This window comes from Bos indicus, chromosome 26 (assembly GCF_029378745.1).
Source record: "Bos indicus isolate NIAB-ARS_2022 breed Sahiwal x Tharparkar chromosome 26, NIAB-ARS_B.indTharparkar_mat_pri_1.0, whole genome shotgun sequence".
Taxonomy (NCBI): domain Eukaryota; kingdom Metazoa; phylum Chordata; class Mammalia; order Artiodactyla; family Bovidae; genus Bos; species Bos indicus.
Window position 1 is genome coordinate 12,960,732 of NC_091785.1, and position 24,659 is coordinate 12,985,390.

The 24,659-nt window shown below is 39.5% G+C and overlaps 1 protein-coding gene across 3 annotated transcripts in view; it reads left to right on the forward strand.

Moving 5' to 3' along the window:
- PCGF5 (polycomb group ring finger 5) overlaps window positions 1–24,659 on the forward strand; it is a 56,216-nt gene that overhangs the window by 17,202 nt on the left and 14,355 nt on the right. For 2 of the 3 annotated variants that reach the window (XM_019952810.2, XM_019952813.2), the window contains exons 2-7: window positions 2,667–2,763; window positions 10,198–10,253; window positions 10,364–10,423; window positions 13,130–13,278; window positions 18,594–18,692; window positions 21,408–21,497. In XM_019952810.2, coding sequence (XP_019808369.1) covers window positions 2,667–2,763; window positions 10,198–10,253; window positions 10,364–10,423; window positions 13,130–13,278; window positions 18,594–18,692; window positions 21,408–21,497 — 551 coding nt within the window. The remainder of the gene's footprint in view (window positions 1–2,666; window positions 2,764–10,197; window positions 10,254–10,363; window positions 10,424–13,129; window positions 13,279–18,593; window positions 18,693–21,407; window positions 21,498–24,659) is intronic. The other variant, XM_019952812.2, reaches the window with a different exon arrangement.

Genomic DNA, 24,659 nt, shown 5'->3' on the forward strand with positions numbered 1-24,659 from the left:
TTTGTGTGAGAAATAAAGTTGCCTCTAATGGGGCTTTCTATTCCCTCTGTTCTGCACAGTAGAAATAAAATGTGAGCCACCTGTGTCATTTTAAGTTTTCTAGTAGCCACATTAAATAAAAGAAATGAAATTCGTTTTAATATATTTTATTTACTCTAGTATGTCTAAAATATTATCACTCCAACATGTAATTAATATAAAAATTATTAATAAGATTATTCTTTTCATTCTCAGTCTTTGAGATCTGGTGTGTAATTTATACTCACAGCACATCTCAACTTGAACTAGCAACATTTCAAGTGCTCAGGAGCCACATTCTGCTAGTGGCTATCAGTCCAGATCTGGAATACAGATTACTGGTCCCATCCCTGAGTACCTTGAGGCTGCCTTGGCCTCAAGCAGCTTTATTCTTGAAACTGTGTGCACCTCTGGACAAATGAGCCTGACATTTCTTTCTGCATCAACCTGGATTAGTATCTTTGTCCTGGGAAGACAGGCCCCTGCCCTTAGCCTTCTAGCTGACCCACATGAGGACTTGCTCTGGGTATGTCACGTGCCTCTCTGTTTGGCCAAGGGCCAGAGACAACCAGGAATTCCGAGAATGATAAACCTTTTGAACCACAAGGATCAGAGTTCCAGGGCAGGAGCTGAAGTTCAGGACAAGATTGGGCTTCCTAATGCCCTTCATTCTTGCCTCTTATCCATCCTATTTGCCTTCTTTCCCGCATTTTAGAGATTTATCTGGTGTCCTTGGGAAAACAGCAAATACCAGCAGTCTGCTAAGGAATTCAGCTTTTCTCGCCTCTGCCTCAGTATTGATTAGCAAGGTAGCCCTTCCTTCCCAAACATTAACTTTTAAAAAAGACATTCAGAATGTTTTGGAGGCCAGGAAATTTGGAGAACAGAAATATTCACATCTAAGCTTTTTTTTTTATTTTAGGGTTTTGTACTACTGTTTTTCATCCAAATTTGGGGAGAAATATAGTAAAGGAGTGTTACCCTAATAGCTGTATGTTATGGTAAAAAGATGTAGAGAATAGGGCACCCAGGTGTACTCATCCAGCAAAAGAAATCTGCTCAGATGTCACCTTCTTAGGAAGAAGTCCTACCCTGATCTCTCTGACCTAAAATAGCCCCCAGCCTGCAGCACTCTCTCTTGCTACCATTTTTGTCTGTCTTGTAGATATCACTTATTACTAACTAAAATTCTTTGACTTCCCAAATAGAATATAAGCTCCGTAAGAGTATGGACTTTGTTTTGTTTATCCCTGCATCCCCCAACTCCTAGTATAATGCTTGGCTGTTGCAAGTGAAAAGTGAAAGTGTTAGTCCTCTGCAACTCTTTGTGACCCCATGGACTGTAGCCCAACAGGCTCCTCCGTCCATGGCATTTTCTGGTGAGAATACTGCAGTAGGTTGCCATTTCCTTCTTCAGGGGATCTTCCCGACTCAGGGATCAAACCCAGGTCTCCTGCGTTACAGGCAGACTCTACCTTCTCAGCCACCAGGGAAGCTGGCTATTGAATCAATGAATAAATAAGTGAAAGGAAATACTGTATGTACTGATAATTTTAAAATTAGTTTCCTAGGAGAAGTCTACCCTGACCACTGTTTCTCTGACCAGTGTGTGTGATAAGTTTGAATTTTCAGATCTAATCTCAGTGGTAGGAATCCTGGTGTTTATTCTAGGTCAGTCGTATAGATAAACTTTCACTGCTTTTAGATAGTCCAGGGCTTGCAGAGGGGAGAAAAGTAGTTTGTATTGAAGTCGTAAAAGGGAGAGCTGATCTGTACAGGTGAAAATTTCAGATTACACAGGGTAATAAAATGGAAGAGGGGGCATTGGGATAGGGAAGTGGTTTGAAATTTTTTTACAGTTCAGCTGCTATTTATGTCTGAGGTTTTGGGGCAAGAAAGTTGATAAATAAGAAGCTTAGGGAAAAGGTGGGAGAGAGTCATAACCAGAAAGATTAGTATTATTTGGAGGAGAGGTTGGCTATATAGACTTGTGCCCCAAAAGCCACAAATCGTATTTCCATTGTCTTTGTTTATAATAAGCTTTATTTAACATCTTAATTAATTAATCCTCAGTGGTTCTTTTGGTTTACCTCTTGTGCATTTGCACCAGCTTGATGTTAATGGCCCTTGGAATTACGGTCCTGTGAGCACGGACTCATCATACTCTGCACGGGCCAGAAGTTCTATTGAAACTTCTGGTTTGTCCCAGGAGCACCCTGCCCATAAAAACTAATCCAGGCATGTTGAGAACTCTCAGATATTATTAAGTACCATTTATATTGCATTCAAGTAAATTTTTAGCAAAAGAAATAAATTCAGATTTACCAGCCTTTACTGTTCCTTGTTCTACTTCTTTAAATGAGAAAATCTATTGTTGTATGTAAATGTGTCAACTTTTTTACATACTGTGAATAAATTGTTTGGTTTGTAAATATATTTAAGAATAACAATAATCAAAATAGTTAATTTTTATATTGTGGCAGTAGGTTTTATTTCAGGTGTTTTTAAAATAGTGTTATCATTTTACGGTTTTATAAAGTTTGATTAAAGAATAGTATTTCAGGTGTAGTAGATAATTTATAGGGACTATGTCTAGTTATATTAAGTTCAAGTGATGCATTTTAATCTAACATCTTGTTTCTTCTCAGTCTGCAAGACTTGTATTGTCCAGCACTTTGAAGATAGCAATGATTGTCCAAGGTGTGGCAACCAGGTTCATGAGACAAACCCATTAGAAATGTTGAGGTATGTCAATATATTTTTAGTTCCTCTAACTTAAATAATTATATAAGCTCTTAATAATTTTTATTATGCATCATAATATTTGTTGGTGCCTTGACTCAGTTAATGTAGGCTTTGATTTTCATTTTAAAGCATTTTATTTCAATTTATTTTATTAAGAAATGAAAAATAAGGCTGTGCATATTAAATATTTAAGAAATATATTTCCAAATTAAAAATTACAACTTATCTCAGGATCTCAGGGTTACTTTAGTTGCAGTTATTTTTAGTATTTTATTATTCTACACAGTACTCTCTATTTGTTGAGCTACATGGTAGTGGGAAGAGGGCAGAATTAATAGGGATACTAATCTTGGGACTCTTAATTTTTCAATCAACTTTATTTTTTTTTTATTTTATTTTTAAACTTTACAATATTGTATTGGTTTTGCCAAATATTGAAATGAATCCATCACAGGTATACATGTGTTCCCCATCCTGAACCCTCCTCCCTCCTCCCTCCCCATACCATCCCTCTGGGTCATCCCAGTGCACCAGCCCCAAGCATCCCAAGTTCATCGCAGCACTGTTTATAATAGCCAGGACATGGAAGCAACCTAGATGTCCATCAGCAGATGAATGGATAAGAAAGCTGTGGTACATATACACAATGGAGTATTACTCAGCCATTAAAAAGAATACATTTGAATCAGTTCTAATGAGGTGGATGAAACTGGAGCCTATTATACAGAGTGAAGTAAGCCAGAAAGAAAAACACCAATACAGTATACTAACGCATATATATGGAATTTAGAAAGATAACCCTGTATACGAGAAAAACACCAATACAGTATACTAACACATATATATGAAATTTAGAAATAACCCTGTATACGAGACAGCAAAAGAGACACTGATGTATAGAACAGTCTTATAGACTCTGTGGGAGAGGGAGAGGGTGGGAAGATTAGGGAGAATGACATTGAAACATGTATAATATGATGTATGAAACGAGTCACCAGTCCAGGTTCAATGCAGGGACTCTTAATTTTTAAAAATTTATCATATATTCTAAAAGTGTATATTTATGTAAAACCAAAAAGAATTTTTAAAATGACTACCCTTTTCTTAATGGTATAATCATTATACCAAATAAATAGTAATAATATAAAGAAGTGTAGTCATATATTTTTAAAGTTAGAAGTGCTATATAAGATCCTAATCCAAACCAAACCTTATTTCAAGATTATAGATGGAACTTTATAGGAGTGACACTGCCTAAGGTCCACCAAACTCAAATGTCACTTCCAGCCACAAACCAACTGAACGCATTTTTCTTCCCACAGTTCATACCATAGTAAAGAGCCCTCATGAACGTTCATCTCTGTGTAGTGTTTGCCATCATTCTGTAAATCTGGATTTTCAGGTCTTATATCTTAGACTTTTTTCTATTTTAGTGTCTATAGTTGGAGTAATTTGTCTATAAGTAAATGTCTGCTCCATTGGTTTTCAAAGTTCGGTCCCTACACCATTACTATCTTAATAGAAATGACAGTTTTGGGGCCCCCACCTCAGACCTTCTGAATCAGCAACTCTAAGAAGTGCTGCAAGTGAGGGACATGGCAGGGGGAAGGGAGGCAGTGAACGGCGGACAGATGCTAGTTCTAAATAAAATGGTGAGGATAGGCCTCACTGAGAAGGTGGGATCTGAGCACAGGATCACTGTCCTTCTGAGGGAACAGCCACATGTAGATCTGGGGGGAGTATGCCTGTTCCAGGTCAGGAGGGCACCTGCAGCTTGTCTGAGGAACAGCATGGGCAGGGATCAGGAGCTCAGAGCAACTAGAGCATGAGACAAGGAAGACTAAGTAAGGAGAGAGCAGGTTTGGGGCTGGTAGATCTGGAATTTAGGCTTCCCTGGTGGCTCAGCTGGTAAAGAATCCCCTTGCAATGTGGGAGACCTGGGTTCAATCCCTGGATTGGGAAGATCCCCTGGAGAAGGGAAAGGCTACACATTCCAGCATTCTGGCCTGGAGAATTCCATGGACTGTATAGGACTGAGCAACTTTGACTTTCACAGATGGGGAGTTTGGATTTGGGCATGTTGAGTCTATTAATCATTTCAGAGAAGAGGGAAGTCGGCTGGTGAATATGCAAGTCTGTGACTTGAGAGAGGTCTCTCTGGGGTTAAAAATCTGGTGGTCTTCAGTGTGCAGATAGTATTTAAAACCGTGGGACAAGAGAGGAGCACGTAAGGGCATGAGTGGAGAGAGGTGTGGAGGACCGAGGATGGGTCCCTGGAACATTCTAAAGTTGACGGATCAGGAAGAGGGGGAGTAACCAGCAAAGGAAACTGAAAAGGCACAGTCAGTATAAGAGAGGGAAGCTTCCAGAGTGTGTGGCCTAGAAGCCAAGCAAAGGTGCGGGCGTGCTGGACTGTGATGTTGTAAGGTGAAGACCGAGAGTTGGCGGTTGGATTTAACAGTTGGAGGTCAGCAGCCTTGACAGAAGCACTTTCTGTGGAACTGTGAGGCGAAACCTAACTGGATTGTTACAAGAGAGAAGGGGAGGCACAAGAGTTAGAAACAGCGAGTATCGACAGCTTTTTTCAAGTTTTGCCACTTATGGGGGCAAAGATATGGGGTGGTCACTGTTCAAAGAAGTGCAGTCAAGAGGGCTTTTATTTTGTTGTGCTGTGGGAGCAGTACTGACATGTTTGAAAGGAATAATCCAAGAAAGAGCCAAGAGATAATAATAGGAGAGAGGGGGAGAGGGGACATTGCTGAAGCAGTGTTCTTGGGAGGGAAAAGGGTGTGGCGTGTAACAGTTGAAGAGATTGGCTTCATGGGGAAGCATCAGCAGACCCTCTGCAGCAGCAGGTGGGAGGGCAGAGTGCAGATGCCACGGGTCGATGCAGTGCTCAGATTCTGTAGACGTTTGTGTCTCACTGAGCAGATGTTTTATCAGCCAGGAGTAGGGTGGAAAAGGGATGTAGGGGTTGGAGGAGAGGGAAAATGTGTTGTGCAGGAAAGTAAGAGAATACATGAACTGGGGAAGTACAGTATGAGTCCTGGAAATCCCGAAGGCACATCTGGGTTGTAGTTGTGAATTTGAAGGGGTGTGGTTGTGTGTTTTTCCAGCCCAATGGCTACCAGCACAAGTTAACAGAGAGTGGGGTTTAACTAGTGTTGTGGTTGTACCAAATAATTTGAGCAGGTGAGGGGGGGACAAGGGAATCAAAGGTACACGCAAGGTGTGGCTTTAATGATGACTGACTGAGAAGTAAATTCTAAACTGGATGAGGAGGGCAGAGAGCACATGAAATTGGCCAGGGATGATGCATATTACAGGGACAGAAATGAAACTGGTTGATTCCTGATCTGTCTGTATATGAGTGAGTGAGTGAAAGTCACTCAGTCCTGTCTGACTCTCTGTGACCCCATGGACTATATAGCCCATGGAACTCTCTAGGCCAGACTGCTGGAGTGGGTAGCCATTCCCTTCTCCAGAGAATCTTTCCAACCCAGGGATCGAACCCAGGTCTCCTGCACTGCAGGCTGATTCTTTACCAGCTGAGCCACAGGGGAAGGCCAGGGATACTGAAGTGGGTAAGATCCAATCAGTCCATCCTAAAGGAAATCAGTCCTGAATGTTCATTGGAAGGACTGATGTTGAAGCTGAAACTCCAATACTTTGGCCACCTGCTGCAAAGAGCTGACTCATTTGAAAAGGCCCTTACGCTGGGAAAGATTGAAGGCAGGAGGAGAAGGGGACGACAGAGGAGGAGATGGTTGGATGGCATCATGGACTCAATGGACATGAGTTTGAGTAAACTCCGGTGATGGACACGGAGGCCTGGCATGCTGCAGTCCATGGGGTTGCAAAGAGTCAGACACAACAGAGCAATTGAACTGAACTGAACTGAGCCTATCCCTTCTCCAGAGGATCTTCCTGACCCAGGAATCAAGCCAGGGTCTCCTGCATTGCAGGAAGATTCTTTACCAACTGAGCTATCAGGGAAGCCCCTGTTTGTACATAGTAAGAAGAAATTATGTTAGAGAATTGGCAAATGGGTATGTAGAAATTGACGAAAAGTAAATAGTTACTATACTCCAGGGAAAGAAAAAAGTTGAACGAGGGGATATCTTTAATCAGAGTACACTTTAAATATTTATATAATCATAATCATGTAAACATTCATTGTTAAACACAAAAATGGCAGTAAGACTATCAGGAAGAGGAGAGTTAGGAGAATGTATGTTGGGAGGACAGGGGCATGGAGGGATATCAAGAGAGCTAAAACATTATCTCCCACAGAAGGAGGTGAGAAGAATCTAGACAGCAAAAAAGGAATGGCTTTGTTTTTTCTCTATCTATAATATATATAGAAATATGAAAGTAAATGCTAATAGAAACAGCTTGGATTTGAAAGTGGTTGTACCTGGGGTTGTAGGAATCAGGAATAGGAAGGATGGGGCAAGAAAATGTGATATTTTAATATAACATTTAAGGTTGGGGGAAGTTTGATTTGTAAATTATGTGTTAATATATGTATTACACTGATAAAACAAACATTAAGAGAAATAATACTTCTTTTAAATACCGCAGCTGTTAAATAGACTGGGAAAACTGTGAATGAGTTAGTATGTGTGTCCTGAAGAATCAGGTGACCTTGGTTCGACTGGAGAGTAGGACTGGAAAAGGGTATCTGAGCCAGGATGAAGAGCGTGAGGGAGAAAAGCAGGTTGGAAAAGGCAGGGCACCCTTAGGGATGACTGCCTAAGCCACTTGGCTCGAGAAGAGTGACAGGGGAGCAGCACCACTTGCAGTTTGTAGGTTGGACTCACGTTCTAAGAACACTCTAAGCCAGGTGTTGGGAAGAAATTAGTTCTTGAGCAGGCAAGTCACGATCAGATTAGTGCTTAAGGAAAATTCGTTATGAACATGTCAAGGTTAAAGAGAATGTCTCTGGGCTGTCCTCTAAGTAGGGTGCTAGTTGAGGGAACAGAAGGATGGGAAGTGTGAAGAGACTGGGTGGGAGAAATACCGAGAAGGGGGCTTGATGAGTCAACATGTGAAGCAAGAGACAGGTGGGTGACGATAATGCTTGCATTTTGAGCCTATTTGGGACTGATATGGTATCATTTCTGCATTTAACTTTAAGAAAGTAAGGCAGGTTTTCAGAGATATTCTGTTGAAGGAGAAGACATTATCTTGACATAGATGAACAAAAAGGAGGGGCTTGAGATACTCGGCATCTGTTGGAAATATGGAACTTGAGCTTCACAGAGAGATGGAGGGGTGTGTGTGTGTGATCAGCCTGTATGTTAGTTTTGAAGTCACAAAAGTGGATGAGATCCTCAGGAAGTATGTAGAAAAGGTCAGAGAGTACAGAGAGCAGAGCAAAGGAGAATCCTCGGAGGCAGCAGTAGTTGGAAAAAGAAAAATATCGAGAGAACAAAGAAAGTCAACAGGAAAAAAGAAAAGTCGAGAACAGAAGTTTTCAAAGAGGCATCGCCAGGCAGCACAGACTGCTGCAGAGCATGAGGAGAAAAATGACTTTAAAAGTAATTAAAAATTTTTAAATTTTAACTCTAAAATTTCTTTTAAAATCTATTCAGTAATGGAAGTTATTGATGATTTGGGAAGGTCTGTCAAGTAAGAGAAGCAAAAAATATGTGACAGAAATAATGTTGGTTATGCTTTCAGAGTTTTCCAGTTGGAAGAAGAGGTTGAGAATCTGCTAACAGCTTGAGAAGACGATAGGTTAAGCCAGGATGGGGGGGGGGGGGTTTAGATGTGAGAAAAGTGTCCATGTTTATTGTCAGAGAAGGGTACTGCAGTTGAGCAGGAGGAATATGAGAGGGAGGCGTGCTGTAGGAGCAAGAGGGCAAGATGAGGAAGTGAAGCCATGGAGAGGAGGAGTTATGCTCAGATCCAGGAGGGAAAAGAGACAAAAGCAATGGCAAGATAGTGGGGTTGTTTTTTTTTTTTTTGGCCATGCTGATGTTTGGCATTAAAAGACACTCCCTTGGAAGAAGAGTTATAACCAACCTAGATAGCATATTGAAAAGCAGAGACATTACTTTGCCAACAAAGGTCTGTCTAGTCGAGGCTGTGGTTTTTCGAGTGGTCATGTATGGATGTGAGCGTTGGACTGTGAAGAAGGCTGAGTGCCGAAGAATTGATGCTTTTGAACTGTGGTGTTGGAGAAGGCTCTTGAGAGTCCCTTGGACTGCAAGGAGATCCAACCAGTCCATTCTAAGGGAGATTAGTCCTGGGTGTTCATTGGAAGGACTGATGCTAAAGCTGAAACCTCAATACTTTGACCACCTGATGTGAAGAGTTGATTCATTGGAAAAGACTCTGATGCTGGGAGGGATTGGGAGCAGGAGGAGAAGGGGATGACAGAGGATGAGATGGCTGGATGGCATCACCGACTCAATGGACATGAGTTTGAGTGAACTCCGGGAGTTGGTGATGGACAGGGAGGCCTGGCGTGCTGTGATTCAAGGAGTCGATTCAAAGAGTCGGACACGACTGAGCGACTGAACTGAACTGATGTTTGGCATGCGGGATCTTACTTCCCCAACCAGGGATTGAACGTGCACCCCCTGCAGTGGAAGGGTGGAGTCCTAACCACTGGACCACAAGGGAAGTCCCCAGTATTAGGTTTTTTTATCCAGGAAAAAATGGTCTCAATTTCTCAGAATGGAGATTTTCTTTCTCTACCAGAGTTGTCGTAGAGATTTTGAAAGTGGCTGGATCAGCTATTGGTGTATAACAGACCACGCCTAAATTTCATGCTGAAAACAACACTAAAAGCATTTTTGATTCCTCACAGTTCTGTGTGGTTCACAGATCCAGGTGGGCCTGCTGGTCTTGGCTGGGCTCACTTAGGTGACTGCAGTCAGAGGCTGGTGGGTCACTGCTCTGCTGATCCTGGCTGGGTTCTGTCCTGTTGGGTTGGGCTGCCCATGAACTGGTCTGAGATGGCCTTACCAGGGCAGCTTGGCTCTGAAGGACATGGTGTCTCATCCTCCAGACTTGTTCTTATAGTGGCAGGGATCCAGGAAAGTGCATCAAAGCACATGAAATGCCTCAGGCTTGGGCTCAGAGCTCAGCAGTGTCTCTTGTGCCACATTCTCTGGCCTGAGTATGTTTCAAGGCTGGCCCATATTCTCAGGGTGGAGGAAAAGACTCCCTCCCTTAATCACAGTCCTGTTCAGAGTGGGTAGATTATAGAGAGAACTGGAGACGGGACCATTTTTCTAATCTGTCTGCTCCTGGGACAGGCTGGAAATAAATGTGTTCCACCTACAGAGTAGTTGGGTGTGGTGCTTGTGCTAAAACCATATGTTCTGTATTTTGTAATCAATGTGAGATGCAAATCTTAATTTACATACTGGATTTTAATGTCTTTATTGTTAGTATATTCTCTTTTTTCCTCTTTGGAAGGTTGGATAACACACTAGAGGAAATTATATTTAAGTTGGTTCCTGGACTACGAGAACGTAAGTTACTCTTGAATTCTTGCAGATTTTTTGTTTTGTAAAATCACCATTTCTGTTAAAGATTTCATGATTGTTTCTATTATTTTTATACTTTTTTTCTTTTAAATTAGAAGAACTTGAGCGTGAGTCTGAATTTTGGAAGAAAAATAAGCCTCAAGAAAATGGACAAGGTGACTTTTTTTTTTTTTTTTACTTCCATCTGTTGGAATTTCTTAGCTTTTTGTAGCTGTGGTGAACTCATCTCGCTCTCCAAGCTCAAATTTCTCCTGTACAATAATATTGTGTACCCCTTTATATTATGAACTTTTCTGTGATTATGAACTTTTAATATAGAATCATGAGATTTTGTGTAAATGCATGTAAAATCTGGATCAGTCCAATTGAAGGTAATTTGAAATAGAGGAAACTGGGAAGAGAAAAAGGAGATAAAACAGAAAAGTGACCACTAATTATAGCAGTATTAGCTAAAGAGCTACAGGAAACTGAAGAAATGGCCATAGCCTGCAACTGAACAGTGAGGGGTTTATGGTTGTATCTATTTTATTTTGTATATTTAATAGGAGAAGGGACTTGAATGTAGCTGAAAGCCAGAGTGGAGGATCTTGCTATGCTCTGATAACCTGGAATGAACTTTTCATAGATAGAGTTCCAATAATACAAATTTATGTATTCTGAGATTTGAAAAATATTTCTAGGTACTTCTGGGAACTTTCCCCATCACATATGTTAAGTGTTCAGATTTGCCTTTTAGGTCCCAGGAGACTGAGCAGTGAGTAATTTTTAATAATTAAGGAAACTGGCAGACATTACTGGGTAGAGAAAAGGCTTTGCTTTTAGTACGTATATAATCACATAAAAGGAAAGAAAATACAACATATATGAAATTATAAGGAAGAAGCGTCCTTTTGTTTTGTCATTTAATATGAGATTTGTTTCAGGATGGCCTGAACACCACTGAAGTTTGTCAAGGATCGTATGTGTTTTCTGGGCTCATTCTTCTAGAGAGCTCGGTCTTCCACCTCTGGTTTTCCCATAAGATTCGCAGGATTGTCGATTACATACATATCATTGAAATGGCTTTCTCTTTTCATATGAAAAATGGGCATCAGAGTTGGGTTTTTTTTTTTTTTTTAGTTCAGCTGAACTGTGCAGGACTAGCTTCCTAAAGTGGGGAAAGTTTGAGAATAATTTTAAATGGAATAAGGTAGCAAGGGATTATTTTTAATCTATAATTAAAACACTGAAATGGGCAAAGAAGCCAAGCCTGGCAAAAAAAAGACTTAATTAAAGGCTTATTTTACCCAGATGTAAACTGCAATTTATACAGTAGTGCCATAGTAAAAAAATATAGGTAAAATTGACTGAATGTTCCAGTTTTTAACTATGTTTTCAAGACAGCAGGAGCCAGGGCTTGTCATGAGAAGCTGTGTGGTCAGGTTAGTCCATCACTCTGCGGCTTACAGATGCACCAGTGAAGGACCGCAGCCTGAGCTGTGTTTCTCTCCTTTCCCCCCATATTTCTGTCTTTTAAAAATAGTTTTAGCATATTTGGTCTTTAGTTTGGGTGGAGGATTTGGACCTTTTCTTGGAGCTGGAGCTTGGTCTATAGAAGGCAGTTCCTAAAAAGGCAGAAGAGAACACCCCCCTCTCCTGTACAACATATCTGTGATGCTTTTACTACAGTCATTACAGAGGCGCTAACTCATCTTTCTTTTTTTAATCTAACTGGTCTGTGTTTTTTTCCCTGGGCTTTTCTATACTGTAATGCTTGACTGGCTCATTCTTTCAAGTTTCAGCTTACATTTTATCTGGAAATCTCCCCTGAATCTTTGCTTCACCGCAGAATTTGGGTTTATTACCACCTCTGTTATATGTGCCCACTTGGCCTATCTTACCTCTTACATCAGAGTCTATCGACTTCTCCGTCTGTTTTCCTTACTTGCCCGAACCTCCTTTTATACCCTGACACCGTAAGAGTGGGGATGACCTCATAGTTTCAATGTTGTTCCCTCAGGCTTAGTCTAACAGAATTAAAGGCACTCAATAAACAAATGAATCATTAAATATATGTGCATTATATGTAGCCTGCAGGCATTTCATAGGTTAAATACATTTGATTATAGTATGAAATATTCTCAGATTTCTTTGATGGTGTTTTAATATGTTAGTTACATACATGTTAAAAAAGCTAATTCATTCTACTCGTTATTTCACTAGCTAATTAATTTTGAACTTAAATATTTTAGTTTTACTAAATATTTAGTTTAGTTGGTTTTAAACTTTGAATAAATGTAGAATTTGGAAGCATTTTTTTCTTTGATCAAAAGCACTTTATTATGTATATACAAACTTGAAATTCTAATTACATATGTTAACTGAACTTTTTAAATGATGTAGTTTAAAAAAACATTTCATACATTTCTTTAAACAACATATGTTCAAAATTATTAATTTATCAAATATATATTGTTGTGTTGTTTAGTCACTAAGTTGTGTCTGACTCTTTGTGACCCCCTGGACTGTAGCCCACCAGGCTCCTCTGTCCATGGAACATCCTGTCAATTTCTAAGTGGTCTAATCACTAATGGCTGTCATTTTGTGACCAAATATAGTTAGTCCTAAATCTTTCATTTGGGTGTCCTAGTGAGTCCAGAATTTGTAAGCTCTGCTAATGAGTCACTTATTGGTTTTTTTAAAATATTTCCATTATTGAGTTGGTTGGAACATTTTAAAGGTACTAAAATTTTCGGTTATTCTTCATCAAGAACTGTTAAGAAATGTTTTTTAAATTTGATTTTTGTTCTCATGGTTAGTGTATTGTTGCTTAACTATAAAATCTGAGTTATATCTAACTTGGCTTTGTTTAAATTACACAGATGATATGTCAAAAGTTGACAAACCTAAAGTAGATGAAGAAGGTGATGAAAATCAAGATGATAAGGACTATCACAGAAGTGACCCACAAATCGCTATATGTCTGGATTGTTTACGGAATAACGGACAATCGGGGGACAACGTAGTAAAGGTGAGTGGACAACTACAGTGGTTTCTTTATAATCATTTTATAGTAAATCTTCTATAACTTGTTGATAGATTTTCCTAATGTTTCAGAATGTTTGCTTTCAAAGTTCTTATTAACATAAACAAATAGAACGTCACTTTCTAATACTCCCTTGCCTGCAAATTGCCAAGCAGTTGCTTGCTTCAGGCTCCTTCCTGATTTCTAACCCTCAAAACTGAACCGTCCTGGGTCAATGCCACCACCTAGTGGCCAATGTGGAGAATCACACCTCTATTTCTCCTTCCATCTCCTTTTATACCTTTGTTGGGAGTTCATATACATACACTGTTTTTCCCTTTTTAAGTGTGGTCACCAACTTAGACTCGGGTCATTTCGTGACACACAGCATCTTCAACCTTTTTATTCATCCTCTTTTAGTTTTCTCTTTTGTTTCTCTATTTTTATTTGCAACTCAAAAAGCTATCCACGTCATGGCTAATACGTTTTATGAACAATATAGTTGGTTTAGATGGATGTCATAAAGTACCTGTGAACTTTTCCTTAACTTCCTCTGTGTGATCTGTAAGCCAGTGAGCTGAATTCCTCAATGCTGATTAACTTTTCCCAGCATCTTACAAAAAGAAATACGTATTAGCGTAACGATTCAGTGAATATTACCGACTATATGGACATGAGCAAAGATGTAAATAGTAAGTTTTTTCACTCGGGGATCTTTGGTTAGGTCTTACTCATACAAACAGGTATAATAAAATAAGATAATAGATTTAATTAAGAGAGATTGGTTGGACAAGACATGTAAAAGAGCACAGCAGTGGTTGGAGAAGTGGCCTCCGTTCCCGTGCATCCTTCCGGGCCTGCCTGCCAGCATCTCATGCTCTGCTGCTGCACCCTTTCCTGTTGTCAGCCTTCTTTGCACATGAATTTTTAATGATCTTACATTTTTCTCTTATTCTCTGTCATTTCTGTAATCCCCTTTGGGGGAGGTTCTTAATGGAGATTATGAGCATCCTTTAGCTCTCTAATATATACAGTTATTATCTTGTAGTGAAAATTGAGTCAATCAAAAGGTGGAGTATCTCTTCATAAATAAATGAGGAGTCTACTTCTCTGCAGGATTTCTAGTATGAAAGTTACAAATCATTGAATTTCAGATTCATCTGAAAAATTAACTATCCCCTGCCTTGATACTGTTTGGCATCTTTGACACCTCACAATTCCAGTTGAGCTTTTATCTTTTCACTCTTTCCTTTATAGATTTTTCTCCATTCTTGTGCCTTCCTTCTTAAAACAACTTTTACAGCTTACCTGACTTGTACTGTGCTTTCCTGAGTCTCACCTTTTCCCTCCGGCCACTCCTCTACTGTCTCTACTGACGACTTCTTCCTGTCTTCTGCTTGGTATATGTGAGTGTAGGCTACTATCTAGCCCCCGCTCAGTTATTCTTTCTCTGTAGTCATCCTAGGAGGTCACTTGTACTTTTTGTGACTTCCAACTATGCAAAGAAATTTTTAAATCACCCTTTCCAAACCTGTCATCACTTCCAAGTATTATATCTCTAACTACTTTTAGTATCCTAACTAGGAGTTTCACTAATACATAAAACTTCACATATTAAAAGACAAATTCACTATACTGTACTTTCACCTAACTTTACTCCAAACATGCAGTTTCCCTTATCACTACCATCTTTTAACCAATCATAGAAATTCAAATTCTTATATTTTTGACCTTCTCTCGCTTCCCTTCAACCAGTCATAAGTCCTGCAAAATTTCCTCAGTCTAATAAGTGCGGCTGACATTATATCTAGATTTTTAAAAGTAGTCTGAAGTGTTTCCTGCATGCTTGATCTCTTTTATTATCCAGGGCTGGGGCTGCAGCCTTAGTGTGTGCAAGCAGTTATAGCCACTATCAGGGTCAAGTAGTAAGTATTTTAGCTTCTGTGGGCTATATGGGCTTTGTTGCAGCTACTCAGCTGAAAGCAGCCATGGATGGTAGTGAACAAACTGCCCTTGCTGTGTTCCAATTAAACTTCACTTATGAGAATAGGTGGACAGCCGAATTTGGCTTGAGGGCCATGGCCATGGTTCGCCACCTTCTAGAATCAAGTCTTGACTCCTTGTGTTAGCATTCAAGGTCTTTCATTAAAACCCCTGTGTTTGTAAGTTTATTTCCCATAATTCCTGGCAGAGAATCATCAAAATATGGTTCTTGTCGTTTATCTGTGAGCACCAACATAAAGTTTGGCTCCCATGTATCTGACAAAGAATTTGCATCCAGAGTGTATAAAGGCTTATATTAAGAATATTTAAATCTCCTAAGACTTTGAACAATCCTTCCATTTTGGCATGTTCTTCTCTCTTCTCACCACTGTCCAAGACTTCTGTCAAGATTCAAGAGACATACATATTTTGTGATTTTTTTTTTTCCCCACCTTGGTGAATCCCTTCTGAAATTGACTTGTATTTATCACCCAATTAGGGCTTACTTTGCTATTGATTAAATCAGTATTTGGTTCTAAAGGTACCAGGCACTAATGCTGTCTTTTATCTTTTTTGGCATGTGTCTTATCCTTGAGACTGGATTATATATTGCATAAAGGCAGAAAAATTATTCCTAGGTTCCTTTATAGCCTTCTCAACCATCTCATTCCTCTGCAGTAGGATGAGATTCTCAGTAATGTATTGTTTATATAGTACACCTACTGCAGTTCAAACGTCGAAGTCAGGAGTAAGAACGCAGTGAAACTATTAGAATAAGGACCTCCAAAAATTTGCTCCTGCATAAAATCAGTGAAAAAGCTGGCAAAAGTTTTCATAATCGACTTTTTCAGAAATCTGATAGTTAACCAAAGGCTAAAACCCTTGCAGAAACCAATGGAGAAAAAAATGTCTGACTCTTGGTAAGAATAATTTTAACTTGCCTTAGTCCCATCCTCTACTCTCAGCTCTGAAACATCCTGGTAAAAATCACAGCCCACTATGCTACTGCAGCTTCTCAAGCACCAAAGGACAGAAGGAGGTGGATCTTTTTCAAAGCCTAATTGCCAAATAATTATAATTTGTCTGATGGATCCTAGAATACTGTACTTAAAAGATTGTCTATATTAGACCTGACTGGACGCTTGCCTAATGGATAAAACCTTCTCCGTGGACTAGGGAGGAGCAGGAGGAGGAAACTAAATACAAATAAATGTTGTTGTAACTGCATGACTGCCTGAAGTATAAATAACATTTGGGGCAAAAAGTAGACTTAGCCAAAAAGCTTAAAAGGAAAAACTAGAGAATGAGAATGGCACCCCACTCCAGTACTCTTGCCTGGAAAACCTCATGGATGAAGAAGCCTGGTGGGCTGCAGTCCATGGGGTCGCTAAGAGTTGGACACGACTGAGCGGCTTCACTTTCACTTTTCACTTTCATGCATTGGAGAAGGAAATGGCAACCCACTCCAGTGTTCTTGCCTGGAGAATCTGGGGACGGCAGGGCCTAGTGGGCTGCCATCTATGGGGTCGCACAGAGTCGGACACGACTGAAGCGACTTAGCAGCAGCAGAGAATGAGATGTCTACAGATATCAAAATACATAGCAGCTTTGAGAAACTCAAAAATATTCATAGGAATCTAGAAGGACACGTATATACACAGGATTGTGTAGATGCTCAGAAAAGACGTTCAGTTCAGTCACTCAGTCGTGTCCGACTCTTTGCGACCCCCTGAATCGCAGCATGCCAGGCCTCCCTGTCCATCACCAACTCCTGGAGTTCACTCAGACTCACATCCATCGAGTCAGTGATGCCATCCAGCCATCTCATCCTCTGTCGTCCCCTTCTCCTCCTGCCCCCAGTCCCTCCCAGCATCAGAGTCTTTTCCAGTGAGTCAACTCTTCTCATGAGGTGGCCAAAGTACTGGAGTTTCATCTTTAGCATCATTCCTTCCAAAGAAATCCCAGGGCTGATCTCCTTCACAGGCCCTAAACGCTCACCTTTGGCTGACATCGAGGTTCTGCACAAGCCAGAAGTGAAGACCAAGGTAGAGTTGTCAACAGCTTGGTTAAGTGTTAGAGGTATGCCCCAAAACTCATACAGAGTCCTTCAGCAAAGACTGGAAAACTGACTGGTTGCAAGGAAATCTCTGTTCAGTTGTTAGCTGACCATACATGCTGTAAAGAATACAGACTTTGCAGAATTAGTTTTAAAAGGTCATTAAATAATGACAGGAATCCCTGAGGAACAGGCAGGAATTTAATTTCCAGTGTTACCACATTAAAATGTTCAGTTTTCAACAAAAAATTGTGAGATAAAATGGAAAGTATAGCCCATATATAGGAAAAGCAGCAAATGTGGTGTCAATATAACATTTCTATGGAGAGAATGCATAATTGTTACATTTTTATTTCCAAAGTACTTACACATCAAATATTAAATAATCCAAGCTGGAATTTTGTTAGCAATTGATGTCAGACCTTATTGGATTAAAAATTCCAAAAAACAAGCTTTTGCCTAGTTTTAAAACCTTTATCTTCTGAGGTCTCTATACTTACTAGTAATTTTGAAAAGATTATGAGTGATGCCACCAGGTCGTTTCTACAGGTTCTTTTATCATTAGACTTCCCCGCAGATGAAAATAACTTAAAGGGTCTTCTGGTACCCTCACATTATTCTCTGACTTAACTGGGACCTATGCAACACGCTAACAAGTCTGCACAGGCTGTTTAGAAACCTTGATGAGGCCGAGCTGACGTGAGCAGACAGCAGAACGTCCGTGTGCGTCGTCCGTCGCTCTGTTCTCGCGCTGTCTGGAACGTCGGTCTTCTCATTCGAAGCGGGCCAAGTGCCTCTTGCTTTGGATGTGACTTTCGACTTGTTTTCTTCTTAATGGATACTTAACCATCCGAATTGTGATCAGGAGTCATTTGTAAATAGATTAGTTTCTGTTGGTCTTTGCTGGGAAATATATTTTGCTAGGAATGTATTTCGGCTGGATACTTCCACTTTCTGACTTCATGAATTAAGGAACGTCTCCAAATTGCTGACCAAATTTCCTAAGCATAAGTAGCAGTAACACTTTATATCTTTTAAAGATTCAATTGCTTGGTTTTGTTTTTGTTTGAATATTGATAACTGTTAAGATTTGGGGATATAATTTTCTTTCACAAATTGGTTCAGGTTTACCATGTCTACAGCCTCATTTGTGGCGTTCATTCTAGATTGGTGCTTATATTTTATTGATGTTTAAGCTTAATGAGTGGATTAGTACTGCTAAGGAAATGAGAAAACCAAAGCATAATAAAATATTTTCATTAATAATCTTTATTTCCTTTAGGGTTTAATGAAGAAATTCATTCGGTGTTCTACACGTGTAACTGTGGGAACTATTAAAAAATTTCTAAGTTTAAAACTAAAACTTCCAAGTTCTTATGAGGTAAGTTAATAATCTAATCGTGATTATTTTGATAATTCTAATCTGAAGGAGAATTCTAACAAAAGAAAGTAAAAATTAAGAATACATTTAATTTTGTGGAAACTTTGGTTATTTTCATGTTAAAATTTTAATTTTTGGATGTACACACATTCTATTTGTATAATCTGTATTTTTGAATTTAATGTCCTGAGTAGAACATGATACTTACAAATTTAACAGTTTATAATTAGAGGAGATATTTACCAGTAAGTACTCTTGAAATAAATATCCCAGCTAAAACGGATAGTTTTTTTTCTAATGGCTGCGTGCTTTATGGTATGTTCATTTTTTCAGTCTGAGACCTTTCCAACCTATTTTAACATTCTTTAAAGACTTCTTTTTCAGAATGTAAAACATTGTTGTTTTATGAAAAGGGATTTTGCAATTGATATTCATTTAGTTCTGTAGTATGCAAAAGTGATACGTTGTTTAACCCTTGGTAACACCAGCTTACTGTGTCTACATAAATGTAGCATACTAGTTTCTGTACAGGAGAGGTCAGTTGCCCTGATGTTGAACACAGCACAGCCTGTAATGTGTGCCCTGTTTCAAGAATGTTTATCATCCTAAAGCTATAATGAGGGAACATGGCTACCATTTCTCACGTGCGCAAATACAGTCTTGCAACTTGTATTAATTTCCTCTTCCTCCCTTCTGAGTTCCACTGCTGCTGCTAAGTCACTTCAGTCGTGTCCGACTCTGTGTGACCCCATAGACCGCAGCCCACCGGGCTCCCCTGTCCCTGGGATTCTCCGGGCAAGAACACTCAGTGGGGTGCCATTGCCTTCTCCAATGCATGAAAGTGAAAAGTGAAAGTGAAGTCGCTCAGTCATGAACGACTCTTAGCGACCCCATGGACTGCAGCCCACCAGGCTCCTCCATCCATGGGATTTTCCAGGCAAGAGTACTGGAGTGGGGTGCCATCGCCTTCTCCGAGTTCCACTAGTAGCACCTAAAAAACCTTTAAGACCAAGGCTAGATTCCCATATAAGCAAAGGCACCAAAGGCAACATAGTTGTTTCAGGCTTATATACAATAGTATTCATACGAACAATCATGGCAGAAAGAAAGTAAGATTTAAACACAGGCATTACCAGGTATTAAGTCTGTATTTTGAGGAAACCTCTGAACCTGAACTTATTTTAAAGTGTCTTACAAATGACTAATTAATTTATGGATTAAGGATTAATTCTTATACGTTTGGTCCTACAAATGTAAAAAAAATTTCCAGAGATAGCAGCTTTTACATTGGGGAAAAATTGTGAACATTAATCAAAGCCATATGTACTTGATAAAAAGTAAAAGATAAAAACAACTTATAAATAGAACCACAGTGAAATAGAAAATGAAACTTTATAATTTGGTTTTGCTCTTGATTCTCTTCTTGCAGAATACCACTTGCAGTTTTATTTCCTTACTTTCAGGTGTGACTCACTGAGTTATTTTCTAGCTTTCAGGAAGTTATTAGAGCTGAGAGAACTGTTACTCTCTGCAGTCCTGCTGCTGGCCCTTGCTACACTTCTTTATAGAAAAGGATGGATGGGGAAGAGACTGACTCCACAGACAGCTTTTTTCCTATCCCAATGCTAAGAACTTTATGTATGATTTTAGTAGTATTTACTCTCCCCCCCCCCCCTTATCTTGCTGCCCTACAAGTACGCCAGTAATTTAATGAAATACCTAACAGCTGGAGCTTCTGTAACAGTATTGGTAATTCAGGCAGGATGGTTTGTTTGGTTTTTAAATGACAATAATAGAAACAGTATACCTGATTGTAATTGCATCCTAAGTAAACCCCTTTACCTCTTTGCTTATGGATTTTACAGTCAAGATAAAATAAAACTATCTGCTTTGTCTTTTAAAAATAAAGTGGTTTCTGGGAAACATTATGTGGGTCCGTTTATGCCACCGTAAGTCATCAAAAAAGCAATAAATTTAGCATCAACTACTACAATTGGAACTACACTCATTTTATACATAAAGTTCAAAACTCTAGTCTGTGTTTAAATAGTTCATTAAAACCCTTAAAAAGTTCCTTTGGGTTTTTCTGTAAGATGTAAGAAAAACCTGAGTGAACTTTGTAGCCAACCCAATATTATGCAAATCACCAACCAAGCAAAGCAGAAAGCGAGAGCCCTGGGAGATTCAGGCTTGTGGTCTGGGCCTTACTGTTCTGTCAACTTGAATGCCTCCTCAAAGGCCCCCAGATCACACATCCACAGCCATTCATTTACCCTCTGCAGATGCAAACGAATGAAAGCAGCTCCTTCAAATGAGAGACGAACCCATAAGGTAAACGTCCCAGGAGGAACTGTGAGGTCTCCACTTCCTTCTCATGCAGTAAGAGGCGGTCACAGAAATATGTCTAAAACCTCAGCGGCTGCACAGAGACGAAGGAAGTTCACACTGCGTTTCAGATTTATGTGCTGAGCTTGAGATAGAGGTGTGTGGGGCAGGACAGACAGTGGTTTGTGTTACTTACGTATGAATTGTTAATACCTACGAGGTGAGCCTTTGTTTTTAATAGAAAGATCCAGTGTTCTCCTCAAATAATGGATACTGCTTCTATTTTGATATAACTATTTGAATCTTATTTGAACTTTGAAAACAATGTGTAAAACTCATATGAATTGAGAGTTACTTATGTTAATGGATCTGTAACTATTCTTTTTAAAGTTGGATGTGCTGTGCAATGGTGAAATTATGGGGAAGGATCATACTATGGAGTTCATCTACATGACAAGATGGCGACTAAGAGGCGAAAACGTAAATTGCTTTTATATTTACCTATGTGTATAATTAGTTTTTTATCATTATGTTAATCAAATTTAATAGTTACTGAGACACTTTAAAAAAAAAACTAGGGAAAGAGAAGAAACGGGTTCCTCGGTGACTGCATGATAGCTGATCCCAAGTATAAGACCCAGGTCTGTGTTACATGTGGTTTTGTTATGTTTAAGGTGAGTTTAAAACACTGATCTCAATATGTTCAGAACTCGACTCAGAGTGGAGGAGATGGCACTTAAATTTTTTTTGAACCCCAATAAAATATGGAAACTTCTAAGTTCTGCCCTGACTAGTGTGTTTAATGGTTAAGATATTTTTGTGTGTGGTAGAGAGGACAGGTAGGGTAGAATCTAGATACTCTTTTTTTCAGGTACCTCCTTTACATTGAAAATATGAGATTGGACCGAAGGGTAAGTGAGTTTGCAGTGGTTTCTGATACCAGATTTAGATTATTGTACCTGAGGCCCCAGGAGATATGAGAGAAATGATTAAAAGAAGAAACCCAAGAACATTTTTTAAAACCCCAAAGGAGCTGGTATTTTGAACTATATCTTTGATCAGGGTTAATGTGAACGTTCTAGTGTATCTTACCTGAGTTATATGTAACATCGATACTAGGGACATCTGAAGGGGTAGGAATTGCAAGGCTAATTTGTAGCAATAAGAAATACAGTAGTAATTATAAAAACACAAAATTAAGAACTGTAGCCTCACACAATTTCAGTGGTTCAAAAATATACTTATATTGAAGGTAAACATTTGTGGAGCTGTTTTTTTCCCCAGAATAACTGTCTTGATATGACACAATAATAAATGAAGCATGTAACTTAAGTAGAACTTTTTTCAATTTGCATCCCACTGGGGTGATGATACCTTCCTTGTGAGGCTGAGTTCTCATGACCAGGAGGAATAAATTACGTTCTAGTCCTGCCACCAACTGGTTGTGTGCCTTGAGGAACTCATGAAACCTCTCTAGGGCTCCTTTTTATTTTTTTCCTAATTGTCTTTGTATTTGGTAAATTAATGCTTGCCTTTCTATGACATTTTATATATTTTTAAATGGTTGTACGTATATCACCCTCGTTAATTCTTTCCAACCAAAATGTTCCAGGGACCCAGTGCAGACTGTAAGGGTAGTCAGTTCTCACTTGACCAGCCCTCCTGGGGCTAAATGTTGTGATATTACACACAATAGTAATACCGTATAGGTATAATTTTAGCTTTCTTTGATCATGGGACACTTCAGTACGTGTCAGTGCTTGAAATCATCATTATAAATAGGTTTGCCTTCAGGTTAGAGAGATGTAACTAGTCATCCATGGCAGGACCTCTCCTGGCACTCACTCGTCCTTCTCGAGGTCCCTTCCCAAAGGTCACTCACACTGCCAGTTATTCTAATGGCAGAGCTTGAAAGAGCTAATTCATAGAAATTGTCATTAATAGAGTGTATTCAGTCTTTACTACAAGTATGTGTCTGATTACACATTTCTGAATAGTTTAAATCCCCTGCTTGTGTAAGGCATATTTTATTAAAAATTGGTTCCAAAAAATGGTTTTAGTATCCTAAGATTTTTATTCAGGTAAAAACTAAATCAACAAATAGGAAAAAAAATACCACACTTGATATTTGGTACAGCAGTAAGTAGCCCGTTTCATTTTTTTAGCATGACAACTCTGTTTTTTGTTTGTCCTCCTCTAAACCCGTCTCTCCCTCAGCTTCACAGTCTCAGCAACTCCAAGATGAGTAGTTCATTTTTCTGGTTTCTCAGACCAAAATCCCTGAAGTCTGTCCTGATTAGTTTCTCCATCCTTAGCAAATTCTTTGAACTCTGCCATCAAAATACAAATCCAGTTGCATCTTATCAGGTCCTCATTCTGGTCCAAGCCGCCATCACTCTTCTCCAGAATTTCTGTGAGAGTCTCTTGCCTGGGCTCCAGGCTTCTGCTCTGGCTGCCACCCGTGCCTCCTTCCATCCTCACCTCGCACAGCAGCAAATTAGAACATGTTTCCGTGCTCGAAAGTCTCCAGTAGCATCTAATGCCATTTAGATACAAGCTGCAGCCCTTCCAAGGACCTGTACAGGGCGGACCCCACGCAGGTTTTCCTCGTCTTTCACCTCGCCCTTTGCTCCTGCCCTCTGGCTTCAGCGGCCTCTGTGTTTTGTTTCCTCTGACGTGCCAGGCTTGCCCTTGCTTCCCCCCGTATCTGCCTCCCTTGTTCCCGTTACCCCTTCAGAGAGCTGTGCTTCTGCGTCACCCGTCTGACGCTCTTAATCCCCTTCCTTGCCTCCCCGTTTTCCGTAGTATGCCTCTTAGTATGTTTATTGTTTGCTCTCAGGGCAGCTGTAATCTGAGGGCAGGGTGATTATTTGTTCACTCTGAGTCTCCAGCACCTAAAGCAGTGCCTCGTAGAGATACTCAGTATTTGTTAGAAGAGTAAATTGAATGAACGTTGTGTCTCTTATAAGGTAATGGTTATGCAGATACAGCCTAAAGGTCATTTTGTTCTGTTTCCCATTCGTTTTCTGTTAAATTTTGCTCATGTTCCAATTAATTATGAGGTTTCATAATTGATAAACTCTGACAGTTGGGGTGAATGTACAAATTAGCAATAAAACAATTTTCTCTTGATTAAGCCCCTTCAAGCATATGTATTGCAGTCACGTTGCTTCCCATCTCTGCCCTTCACTGCCAGCAAGACACCAGCCTGAAAAGCTCACATTACTCTACCTACTGGCATTGCTAACTGGCTTTGTCTTGGGCTGGGATTGGTGTTATTTCCTAAACTAATGACCAATTTATGGTTCTTTCACTTCTTGTACTTTTTTCTATTAAACATTTTAATCTACCCAGGACTTGTTCATTTACACATACATCTACAGTGAGGCTAAGACTCTCAATTTATTCTAAGAAATTTTTTTGGCAGAAATACAATTTATTGAATGATTCACGATTTGCACCTCATTGTTTCGAGATGTCACCATTGTCTCTGCATATGTATCTAGACGTATGTGTACACGTGCAGATGTGATATCTGTTTATGTTTCTGGACATTGTTTTGTCCTTCTGAGCAGGACTTATCCTACACCAGCATTTCACATTATAGCTTTTATAAAAATCTGATCACATGACATCTCTACC